The sequence below is a fragment of the Varroa destructor genome, unplaced genomic scaffold (assembly GCF_002443255.2).
Source record: "Varroa destructor unplaced genomic scaffold, Vdes_3.0 BEIS01000004.1, whole genome shotgun sequence".
Lineage (NCBI taxonomy): Eukaryota > Metazoa > Arthropoda > Arachnida > Mesostigmata > Varroidae > Varroa > Varroa destructor.
Window position 1 is genome coordinate 24,539,325 of NW_019211457.1, and position 18,818 is coordinate 24,558,142.

General features: G+C 43.3%; 1 protein-coding gene across 1 annotated transcript; it reads left to right on the forward strand.

Annotated features, from left to right (window-relative positions):
* The first annotated feature begins 17 nt into the window (after positions 1 to 17).
* Positions 18 to 16,688, forward strand: retm (real-time). The gene has a single exon (XM_022802210.2). The coding sequence runs from the start codon at positions 370 to 372 to the stop codon at positions 2,605 to 2,607; it is 2,238 nt and encodes a 745-aa protein (XP_022657945.1). The 5' UTR covers positions 18 to 369; the 3' UTR covers positions 2,608 to 16,688.
* Positions 16,689 to 18,818: the final 2,130 nt, after the last annotated feature.

The window sequence follows — 18,818 nt, forward strand, 5'->3', positions numbered from 1 at the left end:
TCTGCTGGCCTGGAGCGACTACTTGGGCCTAAAAGCTTGGCCTCAGTTGTTCGCGATGTGCCGCGGAGTGCAGTAGATGGTGGAAGTGCAGGTGGCGCCTCTTTGAAGGTATAGTGCAGAGTGCGTGTGCAGGTGTGATTGACAGGTGAGGAGCAGGCAGGTCATTAACGAGTTAGCTTCGTGGCATGACAGTTTGGTGAGAACGTTGTGCTTGTTCCTGACTGGCTATTAGCCAGTGAACGGTGGTAGGATTTGCTGCGTTACGACGACCACAACGGCGGTGGAGAGAGACATCAGCGGTGCTGAACCGACTGCCGTGGGCCAAGGCGAAGAACAGCCTGGGAGGCCCCGAGCCGTCCAGCGCCCAAGATGGTTCAGCAATACCAAGGTCCGGTCCGGGTGTACAAGTACCCGTTTGAGTTGGTCATGGCTGCGTACGAACGACGGTTTCCAACCTGCCCAATGATTCCGATCATGCATAGTTCGGATATCATTCTCGAGGAGGTTTCGCCCGACAGCTCGACACGGAAGCTGCAACGACGCTGTCAGCTACACTTCGATGTGCCATACCTATTAAAGAAAGTAATGGGTGTCGAGTACTTATTGTTCATCCAACAGAACATCCTTGACCGCCGTAACCGCACCCTTCGAATCGATGCCTGGAATGAGTCGTTTGCTGGACGTGTGACTATTAAGGAATTATGTGTCTACTCCGTACACCCGGAGAATCCCAACTGGACGTGTTTCGAACAGAGTGCGTCACTTGATATGAAATCGTTTTTCGGCTTCGAATCGACGGTGGAGAAAATTGCGATGAAACAGTATTCGGCCGACATCGCCAAAGGCAGGGAAATTATTGAGCATTATATTAAGGAGCTGAAAAATGAAGGCATCACCCACGTCGAGCGCTGGGTCGATCCAAGTTTCAATGGTGCTGTCGCAGAAGCCACGGTGACCGCGACAACAACGACAACAACATCAACAACGACAGAAGCGAATGGTTCCGCAGCAATGGATACGGTAAAGGAAACACCGATCACCGTTCCAAAGGAAAAGGAGCCGCTGTCGAGAAAGAAATCCGACGATCCAACCCTCCGTAAACACCTGCCACTCGAGCGTGAACATTCGGTCCTAAAGGATATAGAGTCGGATCCACATATGAAGTTAGATTCGGATTATATAGAGAAATGCTTAGGTCATCTTACTCCATTTCAAGAATCGAATTTGGTAATGCTCAAAAACTGGATGGCGGAGAGCCACCAGGGCAAAGTACCCTCTGATGAGATGCTTATCCGTTTCCTAAAGGCGCGCGATTTTAATCAGGAGAAGGCTCGCGAGATGCTTTGCGAATCACTCGTGTGGCGTAAAAAGTACGCAGTGGACAAAATCCTGCAGAACTATCAAATACCGAAGATTGTCAAAGAGTACCTGCCCGGTGCGTGGCACTACAGCGATAAAAACGGCCGGCCTGTATATGTGCTCCGGCTCGGTCAGATTGACATCAAGGGCTTCATTAAATCGATAGGTCAGGAGGGTGTTATGAAGTTGGTTCTGCATATCTGCGAGCAGGGCCTACAGCTCACGGAGGAGGCGACGCGAAAGCTCGGCAAACCCGTGAGATCGTGGACGTGCCTACTCGACCTCGAAGGACTTAATATGCGCCATCTCTGGCGGCCCGGCATCAAAACATTGCTCCACATAATTGAAGTTGTTGAAGCAAACTACCCCGAAACCATGGGTCGCTGTTTAGTAACCCGAGCACCACGCGTGTTCCCTATTCTCTGGACATTGGTCAGTACGTTTATAAACGAAAACACTCGAGCAAAGTTTATATTCGTTGGACCTCAAGGAGAGGGTATCTCGGACTATATCGACCAGAAATACATCCCAGATTTTCTCGGTGGCCAATGTTCTGTTCATATAGCTGAAGGAGGCTTAGTACCAAAATCGTTCTACATGACGGAGGAAGAGTACGAACGTGAAAAGGCCGAATGGGCCGGCGAGTCCATTTTCTACGACAGCATGTACCATTCGGTGTCGCTTATAAAGAATCAGCCTGTACATGAAGTAGTAATTGACGTTGAGGACGTGAAAAGTGTTCTCTGTTGGGACTTTGACGTCATTAAGCAGGACGTCACATTCGCAGTGTTCCGCTGTCCACTGCGGAGCGTGAAGGCGGCCGTTGCCGGAGTTCCATCGGGCTCCAAAAGTCGTTCAGCCAGCATCGAAACGGAGGAAGTGGTATCGCCAACTGGTCCCCATTCGCCGTTGCCGCTACTGCAGAATCTGCAGCTCGAACCAGCCGTCGCCGTCATGCCCAAGGACTGGGTTCCTGGGAAAGATTATCATGTTATCGAGCAGCCAATTAAATGCTGTGACGGTGAAAGTGTGCAGGGTTCGTATGTCACATCACTACCGGGATCCTATGTCCTACAGTGGAAACGTGCCGGAGGCACGAGTGGCGACTATTTTGATTTTGGAAGCGCCAAATCGAAAGTGATGTACTATTGCGAGTTGATCAGTTCCGTTGATTACAAAGGATCCATGTCGAGTCTACAGTGCGCCCAAAGTGCTGGCACGGGAACGGACGGTGGAGTTCAGCCATAATATGAACGGACAAATAGAAGAGAAAGCAGTACTACAGTAAAGAAGCGATCATACACGACGATATATACAACAACTACAATAATAGCAACAAGTGATCTGATAACGACAACGGTTAAAGTAGTGCACGTGAAGCCGATGCTAAATTATTATATATGGGACGATTGAAGGCAAACGAGCGACAAAGAATATACCTGATACGAGCGAAGGAAAAACTGGCAGCGTTCAGTCGTGTTGTATATAATACGTATGGAATCGAGAAGTAAAGACGAGGAAAAGGTAGAAGAAAATAGTTAGCACGGCAATAGTGACAGCGAGCGACTACCACTACTACTACATAGAATTAACTGATTAAATATATTATTGCCATCATCATTGCTGGGGTTGTTTTGATAACCATGCACAATCTCCGCTTTTCGGAGATTCGCGCCATCTACCATATGCACGGGTCTATGCCACCTTCAGCACCAACTACGACTAGAACAGCGACAGCTTTTTAGGAGCTTATGGGAGTAACCAACCGAAATAGCAAAGCACAAACAAAAACTAAACAAAAACTGGCGCGATATAATGTTTTCGCGAACAGCGCTATGGGCAAATAGTGATCGGCTGTGCAAGACACAACGAGAAATGCCGTTTCATGATGGTCACGTCCGGGGTTCTAGAGGCAGTCGACGGAGCGAACCCTGGTGATTTTCTGGCTTCCTTTAAGGATATGCTCCACATACCTTTCCATCGGCGCAAGAACATGCAGCTTTCTTATAGGACACCTCGTAAAGTAAACCCACGCGATAGTAGCGCGACAGTTTTCAGAAGGTAGACTTCTACTGATCGAGGTGATACTGATGACAGCAATATCGGCGCACAGCTAAAGATAAACTCTCTGACAGAAACTAAAGAGAGTAGAACGAGTAGCGCAAATATTGAAAAAAGGAAGCGACGCACAAAGCACAAGCTCGAAGAGGAGACCTGCCTTTGCAACGGTAGTCGGACAGAGACAACGAGCCGTGTGCGGGGTCCAAACCTGCATTAAAGTTATCATGCTTAACGCAGTAGTGGTGACAGCGGTTGTAGTAGACGGCTATTGTGATAGCAGCTGATTTCAAAAATCAAGGAAACGTTCAGAAAATTGCACGCGAATTGGATTGGAACATGGCCGAGGGCGGCGATCAGCTTGCAAAAACGAGGGAAACAGCTTTACGATGAACTGCGGCGCGTTCAAAGCAAATTAATCATGAACACGAAGGAAATGAAGTGAATGCAATTGGTAAAAAGTGGTCCTAAAACCTGGGGTAAAAACGCACTTATTCATGATCAAGTGCAGATGACAAAGCACATTTAAAGGAAATGCTTATGGGACACACACTGTCTTAGAGCCACAGAGCTTCAAACCAAGCGCACGCTGTTAGAGCTCAATATACTTAATGCACTAAGCAATCGCCGCCATAATATCAGCTTAACAGAAATGAGAGCGAGGCGACAATACAAAATTAAAAGGTCGCAGTAAAACCGTTTGTACCGCAATCGTCACCTCCGAGTCTCACAGTAAAGTAGCAGTCTTCAGTTGAGCTTGGCTCATTAATGTTCTTCACAAAGATGGTGGTGATTTGCCCAGTGTGATTGATTCATCAGTTGTGGTTATCGATTGGTTATTTCACTAGCCTAGCCTAAAGCGAACTTCTCCTCGAGAGGAGGCCCTCTTTCGGCGTAACAATCGGCCTTAAGCAGACAGGCGGGAAATGCTTGCGTGAAACTTTGTCTACAGTAACAGCCAGCGAGTTTCGTCCACGTGCGTGTGTATCTGTGTACGTCTACTAATGGAGCGTAAACAATTTCAAAGCAGTCATTTGAATGGTTCTTATTACGCTAGCGATCTGGATTCTGCCGCAGCTGTGGTAAACAGCGCGAAGTGCCAGTCAAATTGTTCAACGCAAAATTTGCCCCTCCCGAGGAACCGTTGAAACTCACACCTGTTGTACGGTAGTCGACTATGCCTGACGAAAACGATGCTTCTATAGCAGTGAGGTCACTCTTGCTGCTACTGTAGTTATGATGGCTATTTCTTGTTATTACTGTCGCTAACACAGCTTTCCCCCACGAGGTCGGAATCGGTTTCATTGCCGCGCCGCTAATGCCATCATTCAATTGATTAATCACTCCATCGGTAGCTAAAAGCTGCTCCGGTGCTAGCAAGGGCGATGGCAATCAAGTCATCATCGTTCGACGATAATAGGAGAAACAACATCTACACAATGAAGATCTATAGCAGTAACAACAACAGCTGCTACTAAGGCAGAAGTCGTCGGCAGCATTGAGGTGTCAACTATATTGACGATAACAATAACGGTGACAACAAGTTCAGCCGTCGGACACAACAGCGTTACCGAAGGGATTGTATTGCTGCATCGCTTGAGGAATCGGCGACGCGCCGCAAGCGAGAACGTAGTCGCAATGTGCATGTTTGCGTCCCCACAGTTTGTTCAGCCTCACCTCTCTACGATAACTATCAATATTCCTAGATCACTTAATAGTGAATGGTATGCTTCTTGTAGATACGACTCGCTTAGTTTATAAATACATACACAAACACACACAAACAGATAAGCCAGAAGATCGACCCAAACAATGTAACGCGCCGTGAGTGTTCAGTGGCGACAACAAAATTCACTTAATGAATGGAAAATAATGGTTGGAGTGAACGTGAAGGAGGAAGGTTACAATCCGAATAATCGAGGAGATTTAGAGTGGCTGTGACAAGGGAAAGGCAAATTAAAAAAAAGGCTAGTCGTCGAGAGGGTAAGGAATAATCGGGGGATTCGATATATAGAGAAGACTGGGGTGGAAGAAATAGGTAAAGAACGACTTGAAGACCTGGTCAGTAACGAGTAACGGGCAACACTTCTAATTGTATCAGATTGAATCATCATAATTACGAGAACGATATTGAATATAATCGCTATGCTGTAAGATTTTTCATTTGGTCCACCGCAAAGCCTGCGGAACGACGGAGACCGTATACTAAAACGAAATAAGTAACTTGACATTTAATGACCAGAAAATGGCTTCTGGAAGACTTTGAGGGGTAGAGTGAGGTTGCCTAGAGCCGATTGAGTAAGATATCATCTAGTACATACGCAAAGAAATGTTGGAAGGACATTAAAGGCACAGGTTGTTGATGAAACGGAAGATTTCGCGGAAGACAACAAGCCAAGCGGGAAGTTCTGGTATGTTACCATTTTGATGAGTATAAACCATTGATACGAATCATGGGGAAAAAAGAAATAGAAAAACACAGAATTACAAACGTACGTTATCGTAGAGTAAATTATAGGAGAGCGATGTAACAGATTATTACAATCATTTATTATCATCATACTACTACCATACATAGCATATATTGAAGTATGTCAGTAGCTTTGTTTTATGGAATTGATATATCAGCAATAGATGAGGATGACGTGAATTTCGTGTTCGTGTGATCGAATATTTTTTACTTGGGACTTTTGTCTGGCCTACTAAGATTTGTTGTAGGACTAGGAGCGCGCGCGCCTCTGATTTGGCCTCCATTTGGGCAAATTCACTTGTTGCGTGGACTTGTTTGCTTTGCGATCCGCAGATTCATCGACATTAAATCTGTGTTTGATGCCATTCCCGTTGTATTCTTGGCACCGTGTGACTCGATTCAAAGTACGATGGTAGCATAAGGTTTATTGGTCTTCCCTCAGCTTTCAAATGCGACGCATATTGCGGGTTTAGCCTACAAAGTACATATTTTTCTGATTTTCTTATTAGCCTTTATCTTGTAATACGATAAGAGTGGTATGATTCGCTTTAATGGGGCTATAATGGCTAGTTTTGATGGGTAAGTAGCAGTGTCCCAAAAACAAGAGACTATGCTAGTAATTTCATCACTACTACTATTATAACGCTTTGATGGCTGCTACTGTTTCCAGTTAAGCCCCTTCTAAACGAATAAGAAACGTCATCCTCCATTTGATCTCAAACGGCGTGATACAGAGGACTGTTTCAAGAGGCCCCTCTTCGTTTGTTTTCAAGGTCATCTGCCACTTCAGAAGCAAGCAGTTGGATGACATTGCTTTGCGTAACAATGCCATTTCTTTCACTCGCCTCATTCTTGGTTCGTTAATGTGTGGCCCAGGAAAGAACCCGTTAAGTTCCTCACAGCTTATCTCCATTGCTCTTCGAGTCATTCTCTCTCTTCGTGTGTCTTTTCGTAAGTCAATCGGTCTCTGAAACTAACTCCGTAAGTGCATATTTTTCTGTTTTCGTCCTATTTGATACCAGCCCAGTTACCTCCGAATAATTTTTTGATGCTAATCTGTCGATGTCGCCATTGTTGTCGTTGTTATTGTCATTGTTATTGTTGTTGTTGTTGCTGCTGTCGTCGTTGTCATTGTCGTCGTCATCGCATCTTTCGTTAATGTTATTGCTCGTTGTTCTGTAGTTGCTCGAGTTTCTGTCCGTTGCTCTCTGTGCGTTCCATACTTCATGCGAGATTGTTCATATATCTCATATATATATATCAAAGCAATAGCTGGTAGTTGGGTCATGTGAGAGTGTCGTTGTGGGGTAGGCCGCGCTCACCTTTGGTACAGACGCCAGTTTTGCATTACGACTGGTTATAGAACCCTGGGGTGGAGCGGACCCGGGTAAGAAAAGGAGTTCTGGCGGTGTGTTTCGTTTCCAAATGCGAGGATGTGATTCGCTATTTGTCGGCTATCGAGGGGCAGGAATGAGATCAAACAACAGGCGCAGAACGGGTGAAAATGATACTGATGATGATGTTAGTGGTAGCTGTAGTAAACCCAAGGGTAGTGATGATGATGTCACTCAGCTGTACAACGCCTTATATATGTGGGTAAAGGTGTCTTATGCGGGCGTCGCTCTGCGCCACTGTACATCGGAGTGCGTGTGTATGTGTGTAGGGGACTAACTCTCCTCTATAACTAGCGTACTTTTTGGGTTTGCCTGGGAGAGGGGAGGATGTTTATCGGGGAGCTCCGAACACGAACCATTTCTCGGCTGCGCTTGACGAAGTGTCGACTAGTGAAACCTACACGCTACGATGATGTTGGCGAATGTTGTATATTGGCAAGTGTATATGGTTTAGTAAATACTTGGCTGACTCGGTGTTTGAACGCTGGGCGGTCTCGCAGTATCTGTGCCCTTTACTGCTTATAGTGTGCCGGTACAATGCTAACCGAACGCTTGTGTCGTACAAAACCATATTATCTTTCCCATGTTGCCTGCCCTGACAGTGTCCGTCACTTTGCCCATTAATTCCCGTTTTCCCCCTCTCCCAGTCACAAACAAGGTAAACCTGCCGGCCTTAAACCGTAGCGCTAGTATTGTGGCTTCTTTCCTTGGCCAAGTCATACTAGCTGCATCATTGACATTGATACGAGGTTCTACCGACCCAATCCTCCTGTGATTTTTGTCATTTCGTGTCGCTGTAAAGACACGCAGACATTTTTTTACTTGGATTGACAAACGAGACTGGACGAGGTCCAAGTCGTAATCTATCGATTGTAGCGGTTTGCAACGGGAACCTCTTTATCATTTTTTTGACTAGGCAAAGCGAAACGGACGAACACCAAGCAACGAAGCGCCTGCATCTATTACTATTACAGCATACGACGTAAGTCCTCAAAGAAGCGCACGTAAAACCAACAAGAAATGACGACGTGGCACAATCATCCAGTTCGTTCAATAGACGTGTCGAGCCGAACCATTGGCCGAGGGCCCTAGCGACGTGTGATGTATGTAAGCGAAACAAACTCTATCTGCGGCTCCTACTGTTACCCTAATCATAAGGTCGTCATATTGGCCCTTTTTCTGCGTAACCAACCACGTAGAGACCATCACTCTAGTGTCATCCGAACAGTTCCTTCTACGATCTCCAAAGCGCGGGCATCACTGCACTTTCTCTCCGTTCAATATCCCCGAGGCCTTACAAGCGTTACTTTAGAGTCGCGTCCACGAAGAGAGTGTCTGCGAAGACTGTTGCAACTCCACCAATGTCAACTACAGTGGTTCGGCATGCGACACATCTGACGCGATCGTCGTCCTCCCCATTGTCGCAATAACGTGCAGAGATACTACTTACCGATTGGTTGAATCTTCAATGTCAAAACAGGACGCTTCAAGAAGATGGGGAGTTCTCGACCGACTAGGGACGTTGAATAGCTTTTTTTGCTCACTTGGCCTTTTTCCCAGACAGTCGATCGAGTTATTCGTCTGATTCTAACATTTCGCAAAATTGTACCGGGAAATGTAAGATATAGGAAAGGAAGGAAGAAAAGAAAAGTGGAGAGAAAACGAACAGAGAATTGCAGAACAAAAAGAACCGGATGGATGCTAGCGAAGAACGGTTGGTGGAGAGAGGGAGAGCGAGACACACATGCATACTGCGGGTAAAGGGGGAAAACCCGCGAGCGATAAAATGATAAAATATCCCGTCAATGATGACAAGTGGATGTCGGCGGTACGTTGCATGAGCGACAATGGCAGCTGCAAAAGAGCAGTACCTGACCCTTTCGGAATCGATCAGCTTTTGTGCCCATCCCGTATTCACGCCGATTTTCCTCATCGTTGACTTCATCGTTAACATTAGCTATAACGACTGCGGCAATACATCGAAGTCGCTTGTGGTGCTTCTGCCTCAATCCTGCATCGGTCGGTCGGTCACCTTCCGTGGTTATTGCCCAGTCAATCTGACGGTTGTTTGGCGCGGTCGGACGGGGGCAAGATGCACTAGACTAACAACGAAGGGAAGGGGAATGGCTTTGAGAATGAAGCCCTCATTTTTGCCTGCTCGTGCAGATCGGCAGATCATAAGGTGGGGTCGCCCCAAGGACACGACAGGAGCATAAAATGATAGAGGGCTACGAAAGTTGCTCACGAACGAGAGTTCGGCGTGTTATTACGGTGCGCCGCTGCTGCTGCAGCAGAAAGCGATGGCAGCGACACTGGCTTTTAGGGATCGAATGGAATCGAATTTGTAACGATCGTGCGAATTCTATGGCAACTATAAATATATTCTTGTGATGCAAAACAGAATCCTTGACGGTAACAACAGCTACAGTGGAACCTCAGCTGGGCACGGTGAGAACAACGACAACAACGACGACGAAATACAATCAGACGGAACCAACTTCAGCGAGCTATCGCTGTGCTGCCAGATGCAGGTAACTGCTTATCTTCAGAGCTTGGCCTGTGGGTGCGCGGACGTATAAACGCATCGAGCGTCGATGTGACCGGGTGTCCTGCCTCGCTGCCTTCCCATCAGTTTGCCTCTGTCTGAATGAACGATAGGAACTCTGGCCAATGCAGGACAAGAACATTGTAAAGATATCTGCCGGAGCTTGCGTAGATCAGGCCATGAGTGACGCTTCATTCGTTAGTTTGAACTGAGAACTGTTGCTCGGTCGGATCTGGATGGCATGCACCATGTAGGTCTACTTGTGCTGCCTCAACTGCTACCAGTCAGTCAGTTGCCATGAAAATCCGGTCTAACGAAAAACGGCCTCAGAGATATACAAACAGTTCAGTCGCTGATTTTGAAGACGCGAGCAAGAGAAAACTAACGAAGCAGCCCGCTATTTTTGCTTATGAATGCATTTACTGGACAATTTTTTTTGACTACTTGCGGAGCGCAAGCTTTTGCCTAGCAGCCTGCCAAAATAATATGTACAATGACCATATAAAAGCCGGTTAGGACATCGTTGATTCCAATGGGTTCGAACAGCACTACTCGAATATAACAGCGTTACAGGTTAGTCTATCTCTTTGACAACGTCGCGGAAGTTATGCGGTGCGACATATAAGAAGAATAGAGATGATATTCAGGGAAATCGACCTACACGTAGATACAGCTGGAAGTGATGGAGGACATGACAAGGGGGGTTTCAACAAGTTGCAGTAATGCATGCAGCGGTAGAGCTATAGAAGACGATAAGGTTCACAAACGATTTGCGCCCTTCTGAGCCAGTGCTGAATGATTCAAGTTTGCATGCCCCCCCCCCCCCCGCCTCCCACTTTCCCCTACCTCCCCTGAGTTCTTGATCTCCCGTCGAATGTACTGCTGTGCATATACGGGGAGAAAAGGGAAACCGATCTCGTCTTTAATATGATTCTTATTAAAACTAAAAAACGAAGATGACTGATCATTTCTAATTATTGCAGTATTCTCTAGAACGGAGATGACAAAAAGCTACTATTGCAAATCACGAATCTACGTCCCGCGCTTTACATCCATCCTACTGTCCGGCCAAGCCGCCCCAAGGCGCTGAATAAACACTAAACAAAACCAACAAATGAACGATCCCAGTATCTTAAAAGTTGCACATTTACATCCCGATGATTGGTAACGTACGCCATAGCTAGTGTCGCACTTACCACGACATTGCTAGCGATGCCTCGCTCTCAATTTGGCGTTCGTAACGATGGTTATCGACTAACCTTACTTGCGACGAAGGCAATCGTTAAACCCACCCGCAGACAAAACGCCAGCGCCATACGCTGAGTGGCAAACGATAGGTTCTTTGCGCGACCGCTGCTCGCATGTTGTCTTTCTTCTATCAGCCAACCTTGTTATTTACGAAAAAGGGAAGCGCGAAATTACTCACTTGAACCTGAGCTGTCTAGAAGCTTATTACGATATATACATATATAGTTATTGATCCTAGGTAATCCTAGCTGAGAGCTAACTCGCTTCGGCAAATTCCTTCTTCTCTCGGCCAGCTGATCTTGTCTTCGGATGTCTACTATATCCTTCTGTTCTTGTTTGACTGATTGACAATAGACAACGTTTGACAATAAGACCAGACTATAAAACTAGAAGAAGGTAATGGTGATGGTAACAATTAAAGCGATATAACAACCAGCTATGTATATAAAACAAGAATTGTGTTCTGCTACTTAAATGGGTGTTAAGAAAGCTTGGCAGGGCCATTTCAGATAAACTTGACGTAGCCGTTGGCCGTCATCGAGGTCAGCATCACATGCTGCTTTAATGGCAAATGAGTGCTGAGTGAAGAACATGACTGAGTGAATAAAATGATGGTAATGCTAGTTCAAGAGCGAGAAGGTAAGGTAGATATGGATAGAAAATACAAGGCAGACAAGGGAAAAGCACAAGTGCACACATTTACATAAGGTAAATCAGTTGCACATGAGGAGGTACGGAGACGCCGTTGTCATATGACGTGGACAATACGCCGCACAGTCGAGAGATAAACGATGAGTTGTTCCCGTTAAAGCGGGAGATATTGCTAAGTGATGCCGTAAACAGTGATAAAAATTCGAATGTAGGGAGAGAGAGGTTTAGAGGTTTCATGCGGATGAGTGTGTGTGTGTGTGTGTGTTTTGCTGTATGATGATGCGGGTCCCCCTCAGGCGTCGAAACGCCATCGTTTGTTTACATCTGCGTTATACGCAGAAGAAAGGAGAACATGGAAGGAAAAGTGACATGTATATGGGAGAGACCAACAGAGAGAGAGAGGGAAAAGCGTGTCATGGACGAGCACAGACGATGAAATGCTTGAAAATAGCGATTATCATTTGTATTATGTCTACTTTTATATGCAGGATAAACGAGAAACGAAGACGTACAGATATATTTAGGAAGAGAAAGTAAGAGATTGTGGAGATAATTATTCAATATAATGCATTATTATCGAGACCGTGTTAATGACAAAACTAGTAATAATTGCCTCTCGACTAGCGCGAAAACAAGAGATGCGAACGAGAGTACTATAGCGCGCAGGGTATAATAGCAAATAGACAAAAATATAAATCAACAAAAAACAAATCTGTCACATTAAGCACACACATGAAGACATACACATGACAGAAGCGATACATACAACATAATACATCACAAAACAAGCTCCATTGCGATACAGGGAAATAGTACATCGAATAGCGAGAATGATTACAAAGTAGAAGCAGAAGCAGAACAAACGCGAACGCGAATAACATCCACTTCGAATAACAGCGTAAACAATGAGACCGATCACAAAAAAATGTTACAATTAACTTAGTACGAGATCAGCTGCATAGGGATTAAGCATAGAAAAACTATTGTGTCAGGTATATTGAGCTGTATAATGATATACTGTCATTGTGTTAACATCCTCTCCTTTAGTGATCCGTCAACAAATAAGAGACGTTCATAGCACAATTATATTATATATATATATTGTTTACTAAACTGCTATTTGGCGAGGAGGAGTTGGGCACGATGTGGAGTTCGAGAATTGGAATAATGTGGTAGGGTAGCGATAACAAACACGTGACACTATCTTTTGGACAGGGACGGAGACAGATATTGGCATTCATTAGTACTATTGTTGTTCCTTTACTTCTCCTCACGTTCCTCTAATTTTTGTTGCTGATTGAAACCGATGAATTAATTGGGAAAAAAAATAGCCGAAAAAGTTGACGACCATATAAGGCGACGAAGTACGACTAAAACGTTTGAGCAGAAGCAGCCGACTAAAAGCAATACCCTCTGCGGCAACAAAGTAGACAAGAATTCATTAGAAAAATACCGAACGCTGAATTTTGAATTCTCCGCCTTCAGTATGTTAGCTGTCAACGAACAGTTGTATCTGATGAAGCCAAGCCGTGGCGGAAATTCTGACGGTTGTCATTCGGAATTTTTAGCGGAAATGTTTGTCGGAAAGGGCACGTACATGATACTATATAACTAGTTAACGAGACTGGTCCTCTCTCAAATTATCCAAAACTCTTACATAAGTCAGTTATGAGGCAAAACGTGACTAACGCTAAATCCTAGTGGAACTAGGCAGCATAAATCAAATTACACAGTTTTCATTGCAAGTTGCTTCATAAAAGCAACAGATAGATGGTCTATAAATACATCGCCTAGCTAGCAACTGGCAACGAAACCATTAATGCTTCTCTGAGTTTAACCATATTAACGATTTGTTTTCTGTAGATAGCGTGAGGTCACAGAGCCAGTGTTTGTCGAGCCACTCACTGCTTTTTTCTTCTGCTGTCAGGACAGATGTAGGACAAACAGCACGGCCATCGAGATCTTCCAGACTGCTCTTGCAACGCGTGCAGTGTTCCTTATAAAAAAAATCGTTAATATCATTAAGTAAATTGAGCAAAGCATTAATGGTTGAATTGCTTGTTACCAGCTAGACGATCTCGGCTGAATAAATCTGCATAAATCAGTAAACGATATAACTTATAAGACCACCAGCGTACGGTTTGACATTCTTGTTTCTAACTGCATTTCTAAAAGATATCACCATTCTGGCACGATGTAACTCTCCATACAAATACGTTATCGTCTAGTTGCTTCTCTGCGCGGTACGCGCGAAATGAGGTCGCAAATGAGAGTTGTCATTTGGAGTGAACTGCAGGATGGACGACACACGTTAAAATACGTTCGCCGTCAGCTAGGGTAAACGATACAATTATATTTATAGTCGCATTATTGTTGTTGTTCTATCCGACGTAAATAATAAATGAGGCATGAGTTGACCATTGCGGCGAACGACAGCGGCTATCTAATCACTGTCATTGATAACTAAGCAACTCGTTGATGACGAGCCGATTGTAGTAAGTCGATGACAATGAAAGGGTCTGAAAAGAGTGAATGAATGTCTGCGTGGGTCTCAGTAAAACGCTGAGGGTAACACGCTAAGGGAATATATGACTGACATTTTGGTGCGTTCAAGGATCTGGGAGATTGAAGTGTATGTAGGATGAATTGTGTGTGCGCTTACACGAGACGAAGTTGTCAAAAGTAAAGAACGAGACAGAAGGGGACGGAATGTGCCAGTACGTAAAAACATCGGTCCCGCGGTGGTGACGCAAGTTCTGGATATCGGCCAGACTGAACGCACTGAATGCGCAACGTTACTGATCCGATAATTCAAGGAAAAACACGGCGAGGTCATTCATGAATCGACGACGGAAGGACTGATTGTTAATGTAGTTTCCTGATGACAATGAGTCAGATTTCTGTAATAGTGGTCATGACCGCGGTGGCCCTGTATGGATATCGAGTCAATCATTGCACCTTCCATGATGACCAGGGTAAGATACCAAGAGAACAGACCGATTGGAAGTGTGCCTCCCTTATTTCAGCTTTATATATTATGCTGATTTTTCCTCATCATCGTGACGATACTTTAGAACACTTTTTTCAAAATCATATCATCTCGCTTGTTGACACTTAATATAGACTAGGCTAAACGCACAGTTCGACGAAGGGCAGATACGATTTCAATGATACTATAACAATGGACGGCAGACTTTTATGTGCACACATTTCGCAAACGCACCCTTCGTTCATTCACCTAACATTCAGGAGTTTTCTTTTGTTTTCCGATATTAAGACACCGAGAAAAACGTGTATGAATCAAAGGAGCGGGCAGCATTCCGATATACGTTTGGAGCATTGCCATAGCTAAGCTGAGCTTTTCACAATTACTGTTTGGTACATAGGCAGGGCAAACAGTGGCGCTTTTTCGTTCTTAAGAATCCGAATTAGCCTTAATCGAGTTTGATGTTTACTTTAGCGCGAGTTCACCCGGTGATTTGCTGGGCAAGGCAATTTGCGGGTGCACGAGAGAGACTCAACCCCCAACAATTTTACTGGCTTTATTTGGGTCACTAGAATGCTTGCTACTCGAATCTTGCCGTACGGACTTGCTTGCCAAGCTCTATGAGAGTTACGAGGAACATTAGGATGTGCGTAGGATCATGCGTAAGGGCACGGTCGCTGCAAGATTATAGTATCCGAAGCACCGCAGCCTCACTGCAATTTTCCGCCTCAGACCAGGACAGAAGAAGCACAAGTGTGCGTGTGAATGCGAGTTGTCGCATCATAAAGTCTGTCTGTCTCTCTGCCTCCGGACCGCTTGGATCGGATCGATAGCATGCGATAGCTACTGAGTGAAAACGTTACAAATGTAATTTAGTAAGAAAGGCTGTTAGGTCTGTACGTATGTATGTATGTAAGTACATGTGTACTGTGTATGTGTGTGCGTGTGTATGCAGTTGTGCCATCTATCAACAACAACAGTAATAATAGAGACAATAAAATAAAAATGATGACAATGATGAATAATATTACAAACAATGTTTAGGAAGAGTTGACATGAAACTGCACATTTTTGCTCGCATACGCGGTTAAAATAATAATAATAATAATAATAGTAATAACAACAACAATTCATATTATAGAGATGCTACGAAGCGAAAAACGTTAGTTAAGAGGAAAAATGGGACAGAAGGATAAAAAAAATAGTCAAAAAGCTGAAAATAACACTACAAAAAAAAAGATAAAAACACAGGTTACAAAGAGATTAAACAGGAAGTTGTTCAATATTTTACGTTAGTGACATGAAGTCGACAATAATTGTGATTATGGCGGTGATGGTGATGATGGTATGAAAAATACATCTAAAAATCATAGTAGCAAAGAGGACAAATAAAGAATTATATAAGAGATCGTTGGTTATTGATATTATATATCAATATAAACAATATATATATATATATATATATATATATATATATATATATATATATATATATATAAACAGAACGAAATTTATGAGGGAAATACGTAAATGCATATAATTATATACGGATAGAGTTATAAAAAAAAAGTGCGTATAGATAGAAAACTACAGATGATGTGACAAAAAAAGCAAACAAACAAATAGATGAACACAGCCGAATAGCAAAAGATGTAGCTGAGAAGGAAGTTTACGCACGCACCCTCACCCCCCCCCCCCCCCCCCCCCGAGCTAACAAAAACAAACGAAAGCGAACGAGACAAACAGAACGAGAAAGGTGGGCGGGGTCGAAGAACTTGTTTAGAGGAATAGCGCGTAAAATTAAGTAGGAAATAGATACAGGACGTGGCTGTGGGCGATGACGAAATGACAAAAAAGAAAATGGCCATATTGACAATGATGAATAAATGGATGAAAACGTAAAAGCGGCGTGGCAAAATGTGAAAGTAAGTGCAAGAGGATAATAAATCATGTTATTATATTCGCCTATATGTATAATTCATTTGTGCTGTCTTTTTGTGGGATTTGATATCGACTGTTTAATACAGGTAATTTCACAATGGATCGTTGTGCTGCTTGCCTATTGTTAGTAAACAATTACCACTATCATGATAGCGATAGAGATAGAAAATAATCATCGTACTATGAAACATGATGGAGGACAAAGTATTATCAGTTCGATTAACAAGTATTACTTTAAATCCAATATAAATGAGGATCCATATTTTCAAAGGTGTCCACGTCCGTACGGTTTAACTGAATATGGTGTCGACCTTTTTTTAATTGTATAATCGTTTCATATCGTTATATCAGGCTATTTGGATGTATGCTAAGTGGACGTCTTCTGTTCGATTCTACCTCAGCAATCGTGCATAAAGCCAGATAGAATATAGTCATGTAGAAATAGAGATGTTTCTCACATGGCGTTATTCACAAGAGTCTCTTTTTCAACACCTAATAATGCCAACAGCGAAAGCTAGCACTATCACAATGTTAAAAAAAAAAGTGACAACAGCATCATCCTGTTACGGCATTATCAGTTTGATCCTGTGTGAATTATGGATATAATTACATATAAAGGAGATTGTTGCAAAGTTAATTTTCTATTAAATAAAAAAGTTTTCACTAGAGTTTGTTTGTGTACGCCAAATAACTATTACCATAGAGATTTGATTTCTGCTAGCATAAAGGTAGAACGTACTTAGGTTATATTCAGTAAACCGCCAATATTGTATACTAGGATAAATGTCTTTTTGGGATTCAGCAAGACGTAATCATATCTAAGAAATGGGTTCTGTCCACGTTGGTCCTTAGCTAAATTCGTTGGTCATTATCGGAAAGCTGTTGATGTATGTGTGTACCTTTGCATTGTGTGGTTACGTGACTGTCGACGCTGCCGTCATACTAGCAGGTCGTACTGTGCTAGACCAAAATGGCGCTGATATTATTAAAAACGACAGCATTTGCACAAATTTCCGACCCAACCCAACGCATTGCATCTATAACCAAGCTTACAACGCAACGATATCTACTACGCATGCTAATTTTAGTATTTCTACTAAATTTTGTATTAGTTTTATAAATAATATAAAATTTAGTAATAATAAACTTATTACATTTTATAGCTTTACTAATATTTGCAATAAGTTACCTTACGCAACTAACACCCATTTTCCACGAAGCTGACGAGGTTTCATACTAGAAATTCCACAACGAAAAGCTGTTAATAGGTTTTTTTCTAAATTTGCCTTCTGCTAAATTAGGATTTCTCATCATCAGACATTTCGAGCCACACATGCGTGTAGCATAAGGGGGGTTCTACTCAAAATACCTTTATATAACAGCAAACATGTAATAGTTTGCGTTGAATAACTCCTTCGAGTTCTCTATTAGGTGCCACTGTGTTAAGGATTGCTTCATACGCCTGACGGGCCCGTTTAGGACAACGAGAACCGTATGTATACGGTTAGCTTCGAACCTTGACCACCTCACGTAATTCATAATCTAATCTAATATTTCTTATGTCTACTGGAAATGCATACAAAGGCTAAAAGAGATTAGTACAATCTCTTTTAGCCTTTGTATGGTTATATAAAAAAAAAAAAGGTCTATATACCTACATGTTCAGATACCTAAATATTTAGTACAAATATTTAGGTATCTGAACATGTAGGTATATAGACCTTTAGTTGTCAAATGTCGAAAGCATTTTTCCCGATTGCGTGATGTCACTGGCGCAAAATCCGTCGAATTACCAACTGTTCATTAAGTATTTCATTTGAAAACTAAAGGCAACGGCAACTTCAGTGCAGATTTTCAAGACATCGAAGGTTTCGGCCCTACCTATACACATGAGTACACAAAAGTTTTCTACAAATCCTAGAAACCGACCCAACGAATGTATCGGACAAACAACGTCCTATGCTAAAATGAATTTCCACAGCGGAATATGTAATGCGTTTTGCTAAATCCGTGTCATAAAAATTATTTTTCGCTTTCGGATATATAGTACAAAACGTAATCTGCTTTATCGGAAAGTTATACTATTAGTTATCTAGTTGTGCGACCGGCCATGATTGCGGCATTTCGTATTGTCTTCAATTTCATGTGTAAGTCGGTGTATCACCA